The sequence below is a fragment of the Artemia franciscana genome, unplaced genomic scaffold, assembly GCF_032884065.1.
Source record: "Artemia franciscana unplaced genomic scaffold, ASM3288406v1 Scaffold_898, whole genome shotgun sequence".
Lineage (NCBI taxonomy): Eukaryota > Metazoa > Arthropoda > Branchiopoda > Anostraca > Artemiidae > Artemia > Artemia franciscana.
Window position 1 is genome coordinate 172,096 of NW_027068936.1, and position 20,435 is coordinate 192,530.

Sequence of the window (20,435 nt, forward strand, 5' to 3'; positions counted from 1 at the left end):
TTTCCCATGGACCATTATATGTTGCATGTTCAAGAGTCGGTAAACCTGACAATCTATTTATATGCAAAGACAATGGGACAGCAAAGAATGTTGTATATTCGCAAGTTTTACGTAGTTAAAACCATATATATATATATCTATCTATATTCACAGGTGGGACATAGGGACACAACTACAATGGCGCGTAACTATTATGGCGCGTAACGACTTACGCGCGCGGGGGGGCTTGGGGGGGGCGCGAAGCGCCCCCACCAACTAGGTGTTGGGGTGGCGCGAAGCGCCACCCCAACAGCTAGTATATATATATATATATATATATATATATATATATATATATATATATATATATATATATATATATATATATATATATATATACCCGGAAAAAACTGGCGAAATGAAATTTGTCACTCAAACAAGGTTAGGTGATTATAAATCATCTCATTACTATTCTCGAAGGATCCGGTCTGAGGGAATAATCAGTACCAATAATTTAGGTTGACATAACAGGTCATTTGAACTTTGAAAGTGGTCTTAGTAAGATATTCGAGAAGAAACGTTGTTATTTCGAATTGGATTTTTATTAAAGTAAGTTTCTTTTTCCATCCCATAGTTTGGTGGCACTCATTCACAAATTGGTTAGGCAAAAATATCAATACAACTAAATTAAAAAAAAATTACACTAAAGGTTTTTTCTTGTGTGACTCAGTATATGGGGATCGTATTTTTAAGGGGTGGTAAAGCTCAAATTGTGTTCGGTCTTGAGAAGGCTTGGGGTTTCTCTGCCCACTCATGCTAATTTTTGCTCGTTTTGAGTTTGAATCAATAAAAGCTGGAAACGTTTCTGTGCAATAAGAAGAAAAGTGTCACCTTGCGGCACCCTTGTAGATATTATCCACATTTTTCTACGGCAATTTAATTGCCAGGAAATTTGATCTCCACTGAAAGGGAATTATTTCAAAAATTTTTCCCCCACTTAAGATTCCCTTAGACACCCGTCCCCCCTGCAGAAAATTCCCCAGAGAAAAGTGTCTATGTTTCCCAATAACAATATACTATCTGTAAGCAATGGAGATAGAAACCAGGACTTTTGTTTAGGTGAAGTGAGACGGGGAGGGGGGGGGGTAAAAGTTTTTTACTGTTTTAAAAAGAAGAGTTGAGAGAAAGAGTCAAACTATAGCGTAAAGAGCGGGGCGTTGATGAGGAAGCAGCCCCTTTCATATACGAAGTAATTTCTGTTCGTTTTAAGTTTTAATGTCGCTCCTTACTTTCAGTTGAAAAAACTTGTTTTTTTTATTTAATCCTCTCTCAGAAACCAATTTTAAGCGCTGCATGATGGATATGCTGAATTTTAAGATTTGTTTTTGCCGTGGTTGCGTTCGAAGAAAATCTCTTTTCTTTTGCTTAAATCACTAAGAAGTGTCTGGAAAAGTTTTCATCTTGGTTCCAAATAAACCGAAACGAGCCAGAAATTTTGGATTGGACAACAAAATGGAAAGCTAAACTAAAACAAACCAAAGATAGTATTGAAAAGGAAAATGTGTCAATGACAGTACAATTATGCCACGTTGGTAAGGGATTGTCAAGTTTTTGAAACGACACGCATACCTGAGTAAATCAAAACAGTGTACAACCTTATCTGCAAAAATACTGTTTACAATATATTAGGCATTTTAACTCGGGGAACAGAGCAGAGAGGGGGAGTTGTTTTTGGTTTTTGTGGGCTGTTTTAAAGCCGTCTCAGTTACTTTAACCTGAAAAATATATGTCAACACTCAAAAGTATCCTACTATCCAGTTTTTGGCGATTTTAACCTTTTCTAACAATACAGTGTATTAATTAGCGTATCAAGATATCACTGTTGTAAGGGAAGATTTAAGAGAAATTGAAACTCCTTGGGAGGGTGTAAAGGTGAAGAATTTGATTATATTGGGATGGAGAAGGAGCGTACGTAGCTATTTTGGCCTCAGGTGGCTTTGTGCTGCAGTGTGCTGTAGTGTAGTAGCAGCACTTTGACATCAATGTCTATATCTGGCCTTCTAAACTAAAATATTATGCCCATATTCTACATTTTAAAAATTAAACACTTCATATGGTAATCTGTTCAAAGACGATGACGATTTGAATTGCCTCCTATCTCCTCCTATCCTTGTCAATTATTGCCACAGCATAAATATTAAACAGTATCGAAAATTTAGTTCAGAAATGGGACACATCACAGTCCACAGTTTGGTAAGTTACCAAAACTTCTGTTGCTGCTTAGCATTGTTGGCATGTATTCAGATCATAGCAAAGGCGGAGTTCATGAAGGAAGGTGTGTGGCTGATATGTCCCAAAAATCTTTAATGGAGAGCATAAGAATGGTTGCTACTATTAATATTTATGTTGTGATTATTGCAGTATTTCTAAAATTCAAAATTTGACAAAAATGATATTTGACATATGTAAAATTGATAAATTAGATGTATCTTAAATGATAGGTCTATTTTAGGTCAAAGTATATATTTAAATTAGGCATATGTAATTTATCTCTGATCAAATGAATCTATTCCAATGGATTAAGTTACGTCGTAAAATTGTATCCGATTAATGACATCATGTTTGTTAAAACCGATATACGGCATAAAGTTTAAAACAAACCAATAAACATAATTCCATCGCAGATGTACTAATACTGCTAATAAAAACCCATCATTTCTGATTATTCTAGTATTTCTAAACTAAAAAATGAAACATGGCAGAAATGAAATTTGACATATATAAAATTGACAAATTGGATGTATTTGAAATGATACGGTCAATTTCAGGTCAAATCATATATTTAATTTAGGTATATGTAATTTATCTCTGATCAAATGAATTACGTTACGACACAAAAATGATATTTAATTAATGACATGATGTTTGTTAAAATGTATGGTATAATATGACATGAAATTTAAAACAAACTAATAAACATAATTCTATCACAGATGTATTAACGCTGCTACTAAAAACCCATCGTGTGTGATTATTGCAGTATTTCTAAAACGAAAGTTGAAATTTGACAGAAATGGAATTTGACATATATGAAATTGATGCATTTGAAATGATACGGGCTATTTCAGGTACAAGCATGTATTTAATTTAGGCATATGTAATTCATCTCTAATCAAATGAATTAATTTATGACATAAAAATGATAGTCAATTAATGTGTTAAAATTTATGGTTTGCTATGGCATAAAATTTAAAACAGACCAATAAACATAACTCTATCGCAGATCTACTAATACTACTACTAATAACCCATCGTTATTGTGATTACTGTAGTATTTCTAAAATAAAAAATAAAATTTGACAGAAATGGAATTTGACATATATAAAATTGACACGGTCTATTTCAGGTCAAAGCATATATTCAATTTAGACACATGTAATTCATCTCTGATCAAATGAGTTAAGTTATGGATATACAAATGATAGTGAATTAATATGTGTTAAAATCTATGGTTCAATATGGCATGAAATTTAAAAGAAACCAGTATACATAATTGTGTCACAGGTCTACTAATACTACTACTAACAACTTGTCGCAGCTCCAAGCCGCCTGATGCTGGCAGCTGTGCATGCCTCTTTTGCCTCCATCTGATTGAAGCTACACTCTTTACTTTCCAATTAGGCTTCCTTTAAATCCCTACTCACGGCCCCTGTCACCCAATTTGAATATGTCATACTTCTGTTTTCATCCGATGATAGAGGAAAGATCCCAGGTTAAATATTGTAAATTATTTAAAAAAATAATATTATATGAGGTCAAATAAAATAATCATGTAAGTTAGTTAACAAGAGAAGAAATGGACATTTAAATATAACAACCTGTATGGCACCGTACCTTGAATCTGGTTAATTGTTGATATTTGCTAGATCATGTATGTACAATAGACGGTCCAAAGGTCACTTGCGGCGTACTAGATCAAACTGCAAAAAATTGCATGAGAAGACATCATAATGACATAAGCTTAAAAATAATTTCTTTTTTTTTGGTCAAAAGACTGGCTGCTAAAGGAGCAAATATCAAATTAATCCAATCAAAAAACAAATATCAATTAAACCAATTAAAATAGTTCAAATCAATAACCTTTTTTGTCATTGTTTTCTGAACCTTTGCGAGGTAAGGATGCCTCACCGACTTTCAAAATTTATTTTAAATATGATTTTAGCTTGAATTTTCGATCAATTTGGTTTTGAGTAAGTTGCCCCCCCCCCTGTTTTTATATTACGCCGATGGTGGCTGTTTAATATAATTGGCCCTTGTTATCTTCTCTTATTTCATCTGGCTCTAGAATTTAACCGAGTTAAACTTATTTACTACCAAACATAAGCATAATATTTTATACCATGACCCCGAATAACATACCGATTCTCTTAATAATCAGTTAGATAGATTAAACAAAATATAAGATTATTGCTAAATTTAAAAAAAGCTCATTCAATCAATTTTGAAGGTGCACATACCCAACAGTAACCAATTTTTTCCGCAATAGAGTGCTTCAGTAGGCTTCTACTTTTATTGACAATATGGGTAGAACTAAACTAAAAATAAAATTTAGTTTTTTTTAATCCTATTGTAGGAAAAAAGAAAGTATAGAGCTATGAAAAAAGCACATGATGGTATTTTCGAATTTAGTGCAAAAATCTGGGTTGGAAGTTGAGCAAAAATATCTTTAGCTAAAACTGATATTTTCTATTCTAAGGTTGCTTTAAGTCAAGTGGAAAAAAGCTGCGATAAGAAATATTTTTCGCATTTCAGGTCTGCTTCAAATGTAATTTCTTTTAATATATATTTGGTGTCCAACTTCTTTCTTTTATAGCAAAGCTCACTCTTTACTTGCAGTTAATTACCGTTTTTTCAATGTTATATTAGTTTTTATTGTGAAATGTTCAAAGCACAAAAATTTAAGAATTTCAAAATATTACCCATACTGTCTTATATTTTCCTTAGATTTGTCTACATTTCATGATTTGTTTAATGCAGTATTTTTTTTACAAACATTGTTCTTTTAGCCTGTAATCTGCACATATGATGGATCTACGAAATTATAATAATGGATATAATGCAAGTCTTGGCGCTGTTTTTGGACCTCAGAGGGCGGGATCGGGGCAAACTATAACAACGAGTCCAGAGAAATGTGTTGTCTGTGGCGACAGAGCCTCAGGTCAGTACTTACACCATTAATTCAATATTTTATGTGTTAAGATATGTAAAAAATGTCTGAATATTTTATGAAATTTTTTGGAGCGATCTGTGTTATGAAATCTTATAGGCGTTAATGATATTAATGCTGTCACTAACTCTTTTAAATAGATTAATTTGAAAATCAATTTTTCAAGGAAATTATTTTTTTATAAGAAAATTAAAGAGCGATAAATAGTATGCCGCTTCTTATTTGTTGTAATTTCTGTTCGTTTTGAGTTTGGCTTAATTATCTTTCTTAATTTCTATTCGACTTAGCTGTTATTCATTCATTCATAATTATTTTAGTTCATTTGAAGTTAGACTTGTTATGTTTCTTTTTTCTGTTAATTTTAGTTTTCAGTATCGGTCTTTGTTTTCTAGGAAAAACTAATTTCTTAGGAACGTCTTCAAAATTAATTTTGTTCATTTTTTAATTGACATATTTTTATTATTCTTTTATGAATCTGACAAAACCTTTGTTGTAAGAGTTGTTGGGATTTATTTCAAGGCAGGTCTAAGGGGTATTTGCCAAGTATGAGATTTGATGAATTTCAACTTAGGGAAAGAAGGAACTATATGGGTTAGGCTAGGCAGCGAAGTTATCCTTAATTTTGCCTAATGTGGAGGAGCATTTGACAAAAACACATTTTTAGGAAATTGTAAAGAATGGGTTGAATTAGGGAAATATTTTTTTGAGGCATGTTTCGTTGATAAAAGTAATTGGATAAGAGCAGTGGAAAAGAATGGAGACTTGAATGAGTCTGATGATGGATCGAACTTCGATCAGTATTCCATATTAAGTGCTGTTGGCTGTTGTTTTGTTCGTTTTGCCACGGTCATCGTTGGCTTTTGTGCAAATATATTATTGTCCTTGTTGTTTAATTATTATGGATATTTTTTTTTAATTTTAGGCAAAATTTGAATAATTAGGTTAAATTGTCAAAGCCACATTTTTTTGTAGTAATTTTATAGTAATATTTTTACATTAGAATTCGGGATCGAGTGTCTAGAGATCTGAAAAATTTATGGATTACAAATTTGTATAATTTTATGTCTTTTAAGGGGTTAAAGCCATCCTGACTTCGATCTTTCAGTACAGACACATCTACCATTCAAAGAAAAGCACCTCCCCATATTCTGTTTTTGGTGTAACTATTAGTGCGTCCAAGTTAGTATTTTCACGCCATAAAGAGTTTTTAAAGTTTCAAGTCGATCGTTGTGAGAGTGTTTTTTTCCTGTTTCTAGAGGACTCGGTTCCCCTGTCTACAATGTCTACCTGTCTACATTTCCTGTTTATAAGAATGACGTTTATATCAAACAGTTCGTGGTAACGAACTGTAGTAAGGAGCGATCCAGCTCAATAGTAACCGAAACTCTAAAAAACTGAATTTTTATAACAATAGTTACATCAAAAGAATTGTGTTTTAATGCTGATTTTAAATGTATCGAGCAAGACAAGAATCGAGTCGTAAAGGAGTCTCTTTTTAGCCTTGAATTCAGTTTTTTATAAAACATAAAAATTGTCAGCAGCACCAAACTCAGGAACGATTATTTGGTTTCTACATCTCCACAAATCCTCCCTAAATTCACTAATTTATTGTACCTAAAAAGAAAGATTGAATAGTAAAAATTTACGGCCGTATTCAGGGAGGGGTTTAAACACCCTCCCCCTAAAAAATTTTCCGACTCGGAAAAACTTGACAAAAACAACTAAAACAAATGATGTGTTTTTAAAGTTTCTTGTGTAGCCCCCCCCCCCCCCGAACAGAATCATGAATGCGGCACTGGTAAAATATTAACAATGGGATGCAAATCTGATAGAAAAAATAATCAAATGGTCCCAAGACATTGACCGAAGTTTAGTTGAGGCCTGACGGCAATATTGGTCACAATTCGAGACAATTTTAGCATAACCTGCTCTTTGTTCGTAGAATTGTGCAGAGCCAGTGTGACATAGGAACCAACTTAGCTAAGTAGAAACCCCAACCGAGATTGGTAATTTGTATTGAAGCCAAATGTTTAAGTTTTTTAGTATATACATTTATGGTAGCTGACACGGTCGAATTAGGCTAACTTTGGAAATACGAATTGACAGCAAATCATCAGTATTTGTATTGTAAGATAAATTAGTGAAACCAAAAAAAAACAAAAAAAACGACGAAATAATACGTGACAGCAACGAAAAAAAGATAAGGGTTAAAAAGATATGGTGGTAGGCCTCCTCCCCCATTGCTGAACTCCGGACCGAATTGGGATACTACTAAAAATGTATCTCCTCACCATAATCGAATAGATGAATTAGCATATAAAAAATGAAGAACGAATAATATAGACGAATACTCCAAATACTCCAAGCTTAGTAAAAAGAAGCCGTAACTGACCATGAACAACTGACCATGAACACTGACCATGGAACAAATGGTATAAATTTTCCCTAGGAACGCCTGACGGGAGGGGCCTAGGAAGGGTTGAACTTGACTATCAATTAGCCTTTATAACGAGAACCAGTAAAAAAAAATCCGTTGATTTTGAATTAAAAATAGAATAGTTGTGGGCAAGTCAAGTCATGGCTAATTGTAGAACAAACTAAGACAGATAGTCCAATTAAGTGGGCATTAAGTCATGGCTAATTCCCCCCCCCCCTTCATTGCCATCGTTACCATCCCCTATTTATGCTACACCTCTCATGCATGTCACTCCACAATGCCGAACTAGAGTCAACCTAAACAGGGTCTCCCCAGGGAACATACGGTGGTTGACAGTATGGGTCGAGACGATCACCCCTGAAAAGAAAAAAAAATCGATAAGACACATGGAAAAGGCTTGAAAGCAGGATATTCTTTTTGAAGGGAATTCAATATTAAAAAAAAAATAGAAATTACAATTTGAATCAAAGGTGCTAAAAAAACTCAAGAAAATATGGTATGGTGGCATGGTGAGGCCCCTCCCCTCTGAATACGTCCCTGATGCGGAATGTTAATTACCTCTATTCTAGGACCTATACACCGATCGGCTTTTGAAATTGGGGGATTTGAAAAAATGTAGAAATTATGATAAAATGTAAGGAATGAACTACTAAAGTTTTGGGAGGGGGCCTGCGCCTGCTGGTTGCGGAAATACCAGTTTTTGCGAGGAAACATCACATCTAGTTGGAAAATGCTTTACAGTACTTGATTGTTGCCAAATTATTTCTCAAATAAGGAGGATATTGTTGAATACAAAATATATTTGACTTAGGAGGTTCTTTAGTCTTAAATCAAGGACCACAAGAAGATAAAGCGTATTCTACCTTTTTAAAATAGGTAGACATCTTTTTATCTACACCCGAAAGCCATTACTATCCATAAATAAACAAGGACAGGGTTATTTGGGACTAATGCGCCTCTTTGTGCTGTTTTGATGAATTGAGCCGTCCTAAAAAGAAATCCCCCCCTCACTGAAAAGATCCTAGCCCCGAGGTTACTTTCCTTCAATTTCGCAAAAGGGATAGGTGTGTCGAGTACCCCATTCTCACCAGAAATTTGAAACTTTGTCCAGTAATTTTATATAGTTCTCATGTAACTCGTTTGTTTTTGTGTGCATTTTTTCGTTATTTGAGCATTTTTATGGGTTTTGGTTATTTATTAAAACACGATACTGTTATTCCATAGTCGTTTAGCGTACAAAATTCTGCTCAAAACAACAAAGGCTTCTAGCTACACAAAGGAAATAGCTAATAAATGCTAATTTATCAGTCTGTGTAAGTAAATATTCAGTATTTCTTCTGCTGAAGAGGTTAAATTGTCTGCAAACATTACTTAGTATGCTTTCACAGATAAAGGTCAAATCATATTATCTGTATTTTTACGGAAACACTTATCTCGAGGGTCTGATATTGCACAAACTCTTTGTAATCTTAAATTATCCTTTCACAACTCTCACGAGTTCCTTTTTGAAGGCAATTTTGCACTAAAATTGTTTTCTAAGATTGTCTATTCTTTTTTTTCTAAAATTTTCTGAAAAATTTTCTAAAATCTTTTTTTTCTAAAATTTTCTAAAATTGTCTATTCTTTTCTGAGAATCTGAACCACGAAAAGTATTTTCCCTTATTACTTTTGTGTGATTTAGACTTAGAAATTCGTGTTCTTTTTTTTCCGAAATTTCTCCAAATCCTCTTTGAAACTCAAGGCAGCGTCAAGTTCAACGGAAGCCGGCGTTTACCCCCTCCCCCTGTGGCTGTCTCCAATCATTTTTTACTTATGAAAAAGACTAGAACTCTCAACTTCTGATCAAACGAGCACCTTCCGAAGTTTCTGTGACCATGAGGCTGAGGTGGGGATGAGGAAGGGGAAGTCCCTTTCCGATATGGAATAAATTCTGCTCTTTTTGGGGTTTAATGTTACTCTTTACTTTCACGATAACAGAATAGACCAGTCATATTCCCAGAAATCAAGAAAGATAAAATATAAATTTCACATTTTGATGTTTTATTTTTTTGTACCCCCCTCCCCTAAAAAAAAGAAAAGTCCTGGATGAAAACTGCCCTGGGAATTATATATCAATTTGTACCTCCACCTTCCCCTCGTCTCTCCTTTAGAACTAATTATGTATTTATCTGAAGGCTCAATACAGTTGGGATGTTCAAGTATTAAGATGCACCCTTTGAGGTATCTCCCCCTCCCTAACTGTAAAACAAACCATAGAACCCCATTGTAGAGGTTTAGAGCCCTTATATGCAAATGTTTGGAATCATAAAACAACAGAGAATTTACCTAGGATAGAGAAATTTGTTGAGACATTAAAAATTTCTTTGCTAGCTAGGGAGGGATGTAGGTGCCTAAAAAGGTGGATTTTAATGCCAAAACATCCCAACTCTCGTTGAGCCTTAAGATAAATTAAATAAAAAAAAAGTTTTTTTTTCTACTGAAAGTAAGGAGCGACATTAAAGCTTAAAACAAACATAAATCATTCCGTATATGAAAGGGGCTGTCCCCTCCTCAACGCCTCGCTCCTTACACTAAATTTGTTATTGTTTAAACAATAGAGCTGTGAGATAGAGTCAAACTTTCTGTTCGAAAAAAAGCTCAGTTGGAAAATCTTTTTTTTTTCAATAACAACCACAAGCCGAAAACATACAATGTCTTTGGTTTATTATCACATAAAAACCATAGTTAAGAAGCTGCTTAAGATAATATTAAATGCTAAGATTGGCTGAAAAATAACACAAACAAACTATAGTTTATACCGGCCATTATTTTACAAAATTCTAACTTTAGCGTAAAGAGCGAGGTACTGGCGAGGGAAAGAAACTCCCTCATTCACATAATATGAGGGGGTTCGCCCCCTCGTTAATACTTCGCTGTTTACGCTAAAGTTTGAATTTTGTTCCAATTCTTTAAGAATGCCCCCTGAATCCCAAAAGCCGTTTAATAAATAGAATAATAGCTCTTTTGAAATGACTAAAAATACTCTAGCATAAAGGGCGAGATATTGAAGAGAAATATACGTAATAATTTCTGTTCGTTTTAAGTTTTAATGTTGCTCTTTGCTTTCAGTTGAAAAACTTGTTTTTTGTAATTCAATTTCTGATTGTCTGTAAAATAATGCTGGGAAATCCAGCGCCCCCTTCAATGAAATTTTCTTCCCCCATGTGAAAATTTCCTCCATGGAAAGATACTCCCACGTAACCCTCTCTCCTCGATCTTCCTCCCCACCAGAAAAAATCCCCCCTGAAAATGTCGGTATACTTCCCAATAACCAATACTATATCTAAACAATGAACAAAGTTCATAACTTGCAGCCCTACCCCCCGGGACTGTGGGGGATTAAGTTGTCCTCGAAGAAATAGCTATTAGGTTTTTCAACTATGTTGAACAAAATTGCTGTATCAAAATTTGGATGGGGACTGAAAAAGGGCACTAGAACTTTTAATTTCCGTTCGAATGAACCCTCTCGTGAAATTCTAGGACCACTGGGTCACATCCTTGGAAAAAAAAAACAATTAAACGCACATCCGTGATCTTTCTTCTGGCAGAAAATACATGTGAGAAAATACAAGCATTCTGTGCTTGAAACTTATACAGTAGAGTTATCTAATACGCTGAATCTGATGGCGTAATTTTCATTAAGATTCTGTGACTCTTAGGGTTTTTTTTTCCCCTTTTTCGAAAATACGGCAAATTTTCACAACTTTTGATGGGTAGGACTAAACTTGATGAAACTTATATATTTAAGATAAGCATAAAAAATCCGATTCTTTTAATATGTCTCTGTAGCACGATTCTGTTTTTTAGAGTTTCGGTTACTATTGAGCGGGGTCGCTCCTTACTTACAGTTCGTTACCATGAACTGTTTGATACCTATTTAGTTTGAAGAAAGAGACAAGGAGAAGGTGGAGGTAGAAACAAATTTATGATAATCCCCAGGGACTTTTTTGTTGTTTTTCGGTGGGAGGGGGTGCAAAAAACCGTAAAAACGTATCAGAAAAGCGTTAAGAGGCATTTTAACGCTTGGAAAATCTCGTCCAAAGAAATGTCCTATTAAAAAAAAAGAAGTTAAGAGAAAGTAAACCATCGTAGCTTATGCTCCTTTATATTTAAGACAATCAAGTTTTTCCAACAAAAAGTAAAGCGCGGCGTTGAAACTCAAAAGAGTAAAATTACCCCTAATAGGAAGGGGATTTTGTCCCCTGAGTAAAAACAGCGCATTTTTAAATTTCCCAGTAAAAATTCTTCTATTTCCTAGAAATTCGATAAAAATGTAGTTACACATAAAGTATATGTTACATTGTAATTAGTTTTCAGTCAAATACAGCAAATCACATGGACGTCCTCTGCCAAGTTTGTTTATCTTATCCTCTCAGTGTCATAGTAAACTACTTTATTTGTAGTAAAGTAATGTTTCTTGTTCATACCTTCTTTGCGTTTTTTTTCTCTTTATATCTGTGGTCTTATGTTACAAATCATTAAGTAAGTAGTAATCAGATTAACGGCGCTTCTTGAGTACTAAGGTCCCTGCGTTGGCCCTGCATTACATTGCTGCAGCGTGATTCGATCTCTGGGTCCGGCATTACCAAGCTAAGGTCAAACCCACAGGGCCACCACAGGACTGTTATAAATCTTTATTTTGAAACTATAAGCCTTTCAAATTAGTAAATTATTGCTTATTGAGATTAATAGACTATTTATGACAAATAATTTTACTGTTTTTTAAAGTTGATTTATGATAAATTCTAAAATTTGCTATTCTGTGTTTTTAGGTCGTCACTATGGAGCAATAAGTTGCGAAGGTTGTAAAGGGTTTTTCAAGCGAAGCATCAGGAAAAGTCTTGCCTACGTTTGCCGGGGAAAAAGAGAGTGTGAAATAAACAAACACCATAGAAATAGATGTCAATACTGCCGTCTTCAAAAATGTTTAGCGATGGGGATGAGAAGCGACTGTAAGGACCTCACCCTTCTGCTCGGTGGTTTGTGAACGTTTTTTGCACCATTTTTAAGTTGCAGTTGCTTTCACTAACGCTTTTCTGCTTTATTTTAGTTTAAGTTATGACGAAATTACTTAATTAGAATTACTTAGCCTTTTCACCTTTTTACTGGGGAAATGACACCAAAAGTACCGTTTTAGTCCCAAATGGCACTTACAGATGGTATAGTTGATAAAAGCACCTGTATGTAAGCAATAGCTTTTAGCAATAGCCATGAAACATCTTTCTACGGTGTTTTGGTTACCCACTAGCCCCAGTTTTTCAAACTTAGACATGACACCATAAGTGCCATTTTTAGAGCCATGTGACACTTACAGATGTTGGGATTTATAGAAATCACGTAGATACGAGCAATGCCTTTTATATGAGATGTTTAACATCTCTCTACTGTGTTCTGATAGCCCACTAGCCCCACCACTTGAGAAATGGCACCAATATTGCCATTCTTAGTGCCATGTGCCTCTTACAGAAGTGTAATTCATAAAAAGGGCGTGGATATGAACAATAGCTTTTAAACGAGCCATTAAAAATCTGTCCATGCTATTCTGGTAGCCCGCTAGCCCTGGTAGAAAAAAGGAGACACATCACCCCTGCCAGTGCAAAAAGGGATTTTCCTCGTTGGTTAAGATGAAGGACTGCAATTCTCCTATCCAAGGTATTCACCGTATTGGTTCCAATGGTACACTTTCCATTTCGATCTGGCGCTATTGTTTGTGGATATCAGGCTTTTTCGACCACGTCATAGAATTTTTCGTAATAAACTTTTAAGACGTAACTAAAATAAATACCATTCCTGAACCAGTGCCAATGACAATTTTTTCTCATTAGGCAGTTTTTCTCAAAACGCCCTTTTCAACTTTTGGTTACAATGGGCTGTGGTTTGCTCTTTACTAGGTTGCAGCTATTTTTTTAGTCTCAACGCTTTTAGTCTGCAAAACTAGTCGAAGTTAGGTTATAACACGTTTTGAGCGGGTAATAAAATTGGGAATATATCGAGATCGAAGTGGAATACATGCACTGAGTGTCGAATCTGTCGAGTGAACCTGATTTTAGTAGCATCGATGGTACTCATCGGTTATTGGAAAGACACCCAAAAAGTAAAGTTAGTTAAATCCTAGTGAAAAAAAATAAGTTCGTTCAACTGAAAGTAAGGAGCAACATTAAAAATTAAAACGAACAGAAATTATTACGTATTTGGGTTACCCCTCTTGTCAATACCTCGCTCTTTACGCTAAAGTTTGAAATTTGTTCCAATTCTTTAAGAATGACCCCTGAATCACAAAGGCCGTTCAATGAGAATAAATAGCTCTTTTAAAAGTACTAAAAATACTTTAGTGTAAAGAGCGAGGTATTGACGAAGGGGCAAACCCTCTCACATACGTAATAATTTCTGGTCGTTTTAAGTTTTAATGTTACTCGTTACTTTCAGTTAAAAAAAACTTGTAATAGAATGAGGCAAATTTAACTCGTAACTTTTGATGGGTATAATTGATCTTGATGAAACTTATATATTTAAAATCAGCATTAAAATGCGATTCTTTTGATGTAACTATTGGTATCTAAATCCCATTTTTTACAGTTTCGGTTACTATTGAGCCGGGTCGCTCCTTACTACAGCTCGATACCACGAACTGTTTGATCTATTGGTATCAACATTCCGTTATTTAGAGTTTCGCTTACTATTGAGCCGGGTCATCCCTTACAGTTCGTTACCACGAACGGTTTGTTGATGATAACATAATACTTTAGAAACAAATTATGGAAACCAAACCTAACGTAACCTAACCCCCCCCCCCCAATCCCAAGCCCTAATGTACAAATATGTAGCCGAAATTGCACAAGGGCAATGTATTGTGTCATCCATTACTTGCTTTTGTAGCTATGAAACCGGTTTTCTGAGATGTAACCTAAGCGTAATTCTTGAATGTTTCCAATAACGGACAACTACCGAATCGATATATAACTCGTTTTTGTCTGATATGTTACATAACGCCTTTCGTATTCTCACTGCCGAAATGATAGATTATTTGCTTACCAATGCTATAAAAATAAGTATTTTAGAATATAGAGTTTAAAACACTCGTATATTTGCATATTTTACGTTATCTAATCCTTTGCTGTTTATATCTGCTGGGATACATATAAGTTTTTCATAATATGACTTTTTATAGAATTTAGCAAGCGGTATCGAATTAACGGTACTCTAGCTTTTGCGCAATATTTGACAGGGCAAATATTAACAGGAGTGTCAAATTGGAGGACATGCAATTTTGTCAGGACTTGTCAAGTTTGTTGAATTTGCAGATGATGCCCAGACTAACACCCAAGCCGACTTGCAAATAGACTTTGCTTTCTCGAATATGATAAGCAAATTAAGAGACTTGGGTATGACCCTGAATTCTCCTGAAACTATTAGATATGACAAAAAAGGAAGTATTTATAATTCATTGCTGAAATTATAATTTAAGGTTCCCTGTGAGGTGAGACACACGATTTTACATCAAGCTTACAACTGTAATTTGTACCGAAAGGACAAGATACTATCCTGGATTACTATCCAAGATACTATGAAAAATTGTGGTGAAACTAATCGGCTCGGAACTGTCGTAAAAATATTTATATAACCTCCCCACTTCAAAGGTCACATTGCCGTGCTGTGGTAAATTTGTTCGTAAATATATCCATCGCTTGCAAAATGAACAGTTATGATAAACTTTTGACGCCCTATGCCCCACAGAGTGGTTGTTTGGCCGAATTCTTCTAACTTCCCTTAGAGGTCCTTTAGATCAGCACTTGAGCTGGGAGTCTACTGCCCTAACAGCTCTTTAAAGTAATGGAGAATTACATACCAACTATTAACGGGAGCTCTTCTGGCTGAGGAGACCTAAAGCCCATAAGAATTCATATAAGCACAAATTTTTACCTGAGAAGACCATTAGAGGGATGAAGAAGTCTTCCTATGAAGAAAATATCTCGACTAAGCACAAGTTATAGATGCTAACGGGGGTGATATACCCCCCTCATTTTGTGGAAATAGTCTTTTTAACGGAAACAATAGCTTTTAAATATCGAAGCACTTTGATAAAACGCTGAACTTCAGCGTAAACAGGTTTTGATGGGGTTGGCAGGCTCACTCATCTAGGTTTATGTAAAACAAATACGTCTAAATGAGTTGTTACTTCTAAAGCACATTTTTTTTTTTTTTTTGCAAAAAATTAACTTTAGTTTAAAAAGCTAGAACTGGTAAGGGCCTCCTCTTCAGGGTTTCTTTGAATATGATTTTAAAATCGAAAAATAAACTGGAAAAAAGTATTGTCGAATCAAAGTAAAGAGTCATGTTAGTTTTTGAAACTAACCAAAATTATCTAATATACCATATGGGGTTGACTTCGGCTTCCTCGTCTTTACGCTAAATTTTTATTTTTTTTACCTAAATGCTTCAAGAGTGAATACTCTGGTACAAGAACAATGTGGTAAAAAAACTTCTTTCATGACAATTTAAATGATGTCAATTCTGAAAAATGTGTGTGTGTGTGGGGGGGGGGGCTAAATAAGTTCGTAAAAATTTAGGGGGTAATTTTTTTTTCAATTTCCCATGAAAATGCCAATAAAGGACCATTTTCAATGAATATTAAAAAAATAGGTAATTTTCAAAACCTGGGGGACGGGGAAGAAAAATCTAGGAGACAGATACACCAACATCCCTTCCATCCTTGACAAGCCCGCTTGTGTTTAGAAAAATATTATTGTATTGTTTAAAGCAAATACGCCCAAAATAAGCCTTTATTTCTATTTATATCTGTACCTTTCTACGGAAGCACAACTTTAATTCAAAAAGGGTAAGGGGATGAGGGAGGTGGTAGCCCTTCAAATGTTCAGGTTTACTCTTAGTATGATATTTGAAACAAATGTGAAATTTTTTTTTTTTTTAAGTGAAGAGCAACTTTAGTACTTTAAAGTAAGTGAAATGATATATATGACGGGGGCTGACTTAAGCTTCTTGCAATTTACGCGAGAAGCGTAATTTTTCAATGAAAAATCTGCAATTTTCTAATTTTTCAGTGGAAATACCAAAAGTATTTTTCAATGCTAAGGGTTGGAAATCTAGGGGGTAGATGTATCCCTCCCCCAATTGATGTTGTAGTGCTCATTTGAGTTATATTTGCATGGAATTGTATGTTCGTTTCGTTTTATTTACTCTGTTCAAATGCTTGAAGGGCCATTGGTACATAAAACACTTGCGGTTACCCACTGTTTAAACCATAAACAGTTCGAGGTAATAAAAAAAAATATTAAAAACTCAATTGGCAAACTTAAATTTCAATTGCAAGCTCTGAATATAATTTTACACTCCAATAGTCCAGTGGACGTAAATACATAGAGCGCGCGTAAATACATACACTTCGTACACTATTTATGATGCCATAGCATACATTAAGGAGCCGCTAGTGAGAATTTAGAAAATGTTCTAGAGGAAATTGCTAAGGAATCGATAAACGAAAACCCAAACTATTTGCCGGAGAACAACTTCCACTACTTATAGTCTGTCAGCATACTGACTCCTGAAATACCCCCCGTAAACCTTTAAAACAGTGTGTCTTAACAGAGTTTTAGTTTTTTTTTGTACTAGTATGTCCTTATATTGTAAATTTAATATCTTCAACGTGTTTTCAGCCAAAGAAAGGGGATAAAATACTTAATTTCAATTCTGTTTTTATTATTTAGTTGATGATGTCCACTGTAGTATGCAGGGAGGACACAGAGGTTATATTCTGCCTCTATTCCTCGGGTTATCCTATCATTACTATGATAATTTTGGGTAAAGTTTAATGCCAAGAAAAAAAGTAACCTTCTGGTCTGGATCTCAACCCTTAGACACGACTTTGTTCCACGCGCATGTTAATGCCTGATTATCATCAAGAGGCTATGTGCTAATAATTTATGCAAAAAGATATGGATTTAGATATATTTAACATATTTTTATATTTTAAGCATATTTGTATCTATGTTACTATTGCATGCTTCTTTTTCCATATATTTTTATTTAGTGAAAGCTTTGCAACTAAATGGCTGCATATGAGAACAGTTTTATATAGACCAGTTACATGTTCTGATGGTTGGGGGAATGGGGCATCAGGTTTCTCATCACTCCTCTAAATCACAATGTTTTTCATCTGTATAATTTGCTAATTTTTGTGTTTCCCTAGCTTAAACAAGTTCAAATCTTCTAAATATGCGCATTACTATTAATATGTCAGAATTTAAAATAAAAATCAATTTAACACAGATGTACAATAACTTTGTTTTTGCTTCGTCTAAGTTCTAAGATCTTACTCTTTTCTGCTCATATTATCGTTTTTGCTTCATTAACGTGCTAAGATCTTATAATTATTATTATTATTTTAGAATTAACGACGCTTCTTGACTACTATGGTCCCTGCGTCGGCCCTGCAGTGCATTCCTGCAGCGTGATTCGATCTCTGGGTCCCGTATTACCAAGCTACTAAGATCTTATAATTCAGTGATGTTTGCTGTAAATCAAATATTCCTGCCAAATAAAACATTTAAGAGAGAACTTGGTGATAAATTTTATCAAAGTCCTTAAACCACTTATTGTTCTATATTATTTTTCGCACTATATAAAAAGGTCCCGTATACCTCCCAGGTATAAATTTTACCGTTATAAAAGAATCTAAAAGCTTATATATTTTAAAGAAGATTTTGTTAACTATTTTCTAATTAAAATGTTATTAGCATTAATGAGGATATCATCACATTGCAATTAAAGTTCCCCACTAAATGATTTTTATTTACACTAATAGGTAATAATTATTAATGAATAGAAGTATATTGAATTAAGCAAAAAAAATATTATATATAATGTAATAATTAATAAGAAATGAAAATCAAGTATAATTATGTTTTTATGGATAATTTTTATACTTCATACGCTTTTATATATATCTTGAATAATCTTGAATAATATGCTACTCTATATAGATAAGCACTGTTCCCTCGCTCCTTACTATCTAAAGAAGGATTGAACAGAAAATTTTTATGGATTTTTTTTATCGTGATTACCGGTTAATCTTGAATAATCTATATATATATATATATCTATATATATAAAAATAAGTTGTCTGTCTGTGGATGTGTGGATGGATGTGTGGATGGATGTGTCAGGTGACGTCACCTGAAAAAACTGGATTAGGTGACGTCAAAACTGAAAAAACTAAAAAAAGGCAAAAACTACAAAAAAAACTAAAAACTAATAAAAAAAATAAAAAAGCTAAAAAACTAAAAAAACTATAAAGGTAAAAACCAATAAAAAACTAAAAAAAAAACTGAAAAAACTAAAAAAAGGCAAAAACTACAAAAAAAAACTAAAAACTAATAAAAAAAGTAAAAAAGCTAAAAAACTAAAAAAACTAAAAAAACTAAAAAAAGGTAAAAAACTAAAAAAAATAAAAAATAAAAAAAAACTAAAAAAAAGGAAAAAACTGAAAAATAAGCTAAAATAAAGGTAAAAACCAATAAAAAACTAAAAAAAAAAGGAAAAAACTAATAAATGACGACACTCAAAGAGAAAGCGACCAGGACAAAAAACTAAAAAAAAAGGCAAAAACTACAAAAAAACTAAAAACTAATAAAAAAAATAAAAAAGCTAAAAAACTAAAAAAACTAAAAAAAGGTAAAAAACTAAAAAAACTAAAAACTAAAAAAAAAAACTAAAAAAGGTAAAAACTAAAAGAACTAAAAAAGAAAAAAATAAATGACGACACTCAAAGAGAAAGCGACCAGGACAAAAGGAATGTTCGATTAGCAATCAACAAAGCACCGGGACACAGGGAGTATAAATGACGACCAGGACACAAGTAAAAAAAAAAAATTAACAAAACTAAAAAGAAGGTAAAAACTACAAAAAAACTAAAAAGAAAAAAAAACTAAAAACTAATAAAAAAACTAAAAAATCTAAAAATCTAAATAAACTAAAAAAGAAAAAAAAAGGAAAAAAATAAAGGAGAAAAACAAAACTAAAAAACGAATGTATATACAGACCGGTACACCGGGATACAAATGACGACCGGGACACAGGGAATATAAATAACGACCGGGACACAGGGACACAACTACAACGGGGACACCGGGGGAAACAGGGGGATATAAATGACGACCGGGACAAAAAAACTAAAAAGAAATAAAAACTAAAAACTAATAAAAAAAACTAAAAAATCTAAAAATCTAAATAAGCTAAAAAAGAAAAAAAAAGGAAAAAAATAAAGGAGAAAAACAAAACTAAAAAACGAATGTATATACAGACCGGGACACCGGGATACAAATGATGACCGGGACCCGGGACACAGGGAATATAAATGACGACCGGGACACAGGGACACAACTACAACGGGGACACCGGGGGAAACAGGGGGATAACCTGACAATCTATTTATATGCAAAGACAATGGGACAGCAAAGAATGTTGTATATTCGCAAGTTTTACGTAGTTAAAACCATATATATATATATATATCTATATTCACAGGTGGGACATAGGGACACAACTACAATGGCGCGTAACTATTATGGCGCGTAACGACTTACGCGCGCGGGGGGGCTTGGGGGGGGCGCGAAGCGCCCCCACCAACTAGGTGTTGGGGTGGCGCGAAGCGCCACCCCAACAGCTAGTATATATATATATATATATATACTTTATATAAACACCGCGCCCTCAATGCCCACCATCTAAACAACGATT

At 34.0% G+C, this 20,435-nt stretch overlaps 1 protein-coding gene across 8 annotated transcripts in view; it reads left to right on the plus strand.

The window, feature by feature from the left end:
- Positions 1 to 20,435, plus strand: part of LOC136043738 (orphan steroid hormone receptor 2-like) — a 302,790-nt gene that overhangs the window by 131,731 nt on the left and 150,624 nt on the right. For 6 of the 8 annotated variants that reach the window (XM_065728656.1, XM_065728659.1, XM_065728655.1 and 3 more), the window contains 2 exons: positions 5,046 to 5,197; positions 12,455 to 12,661. In XM_065728656.1, the coding sequence (XP_065584728.1) occupies positions 5,062 to 5,197; positions 12,455 to 12,661 (343 nt within the window). In that variant the 5' untranslated portion in view covers positions 5,046 to 5,061. The remainder of the gene's footprint in view (positions 1 to 5,045; positions 5,198 to 12,454; positions 12,662 to 20,435) is intronic. The other 2 variants (XM_065728658.1, XM_065728657.1) reach the window with 1 other exon arrangement.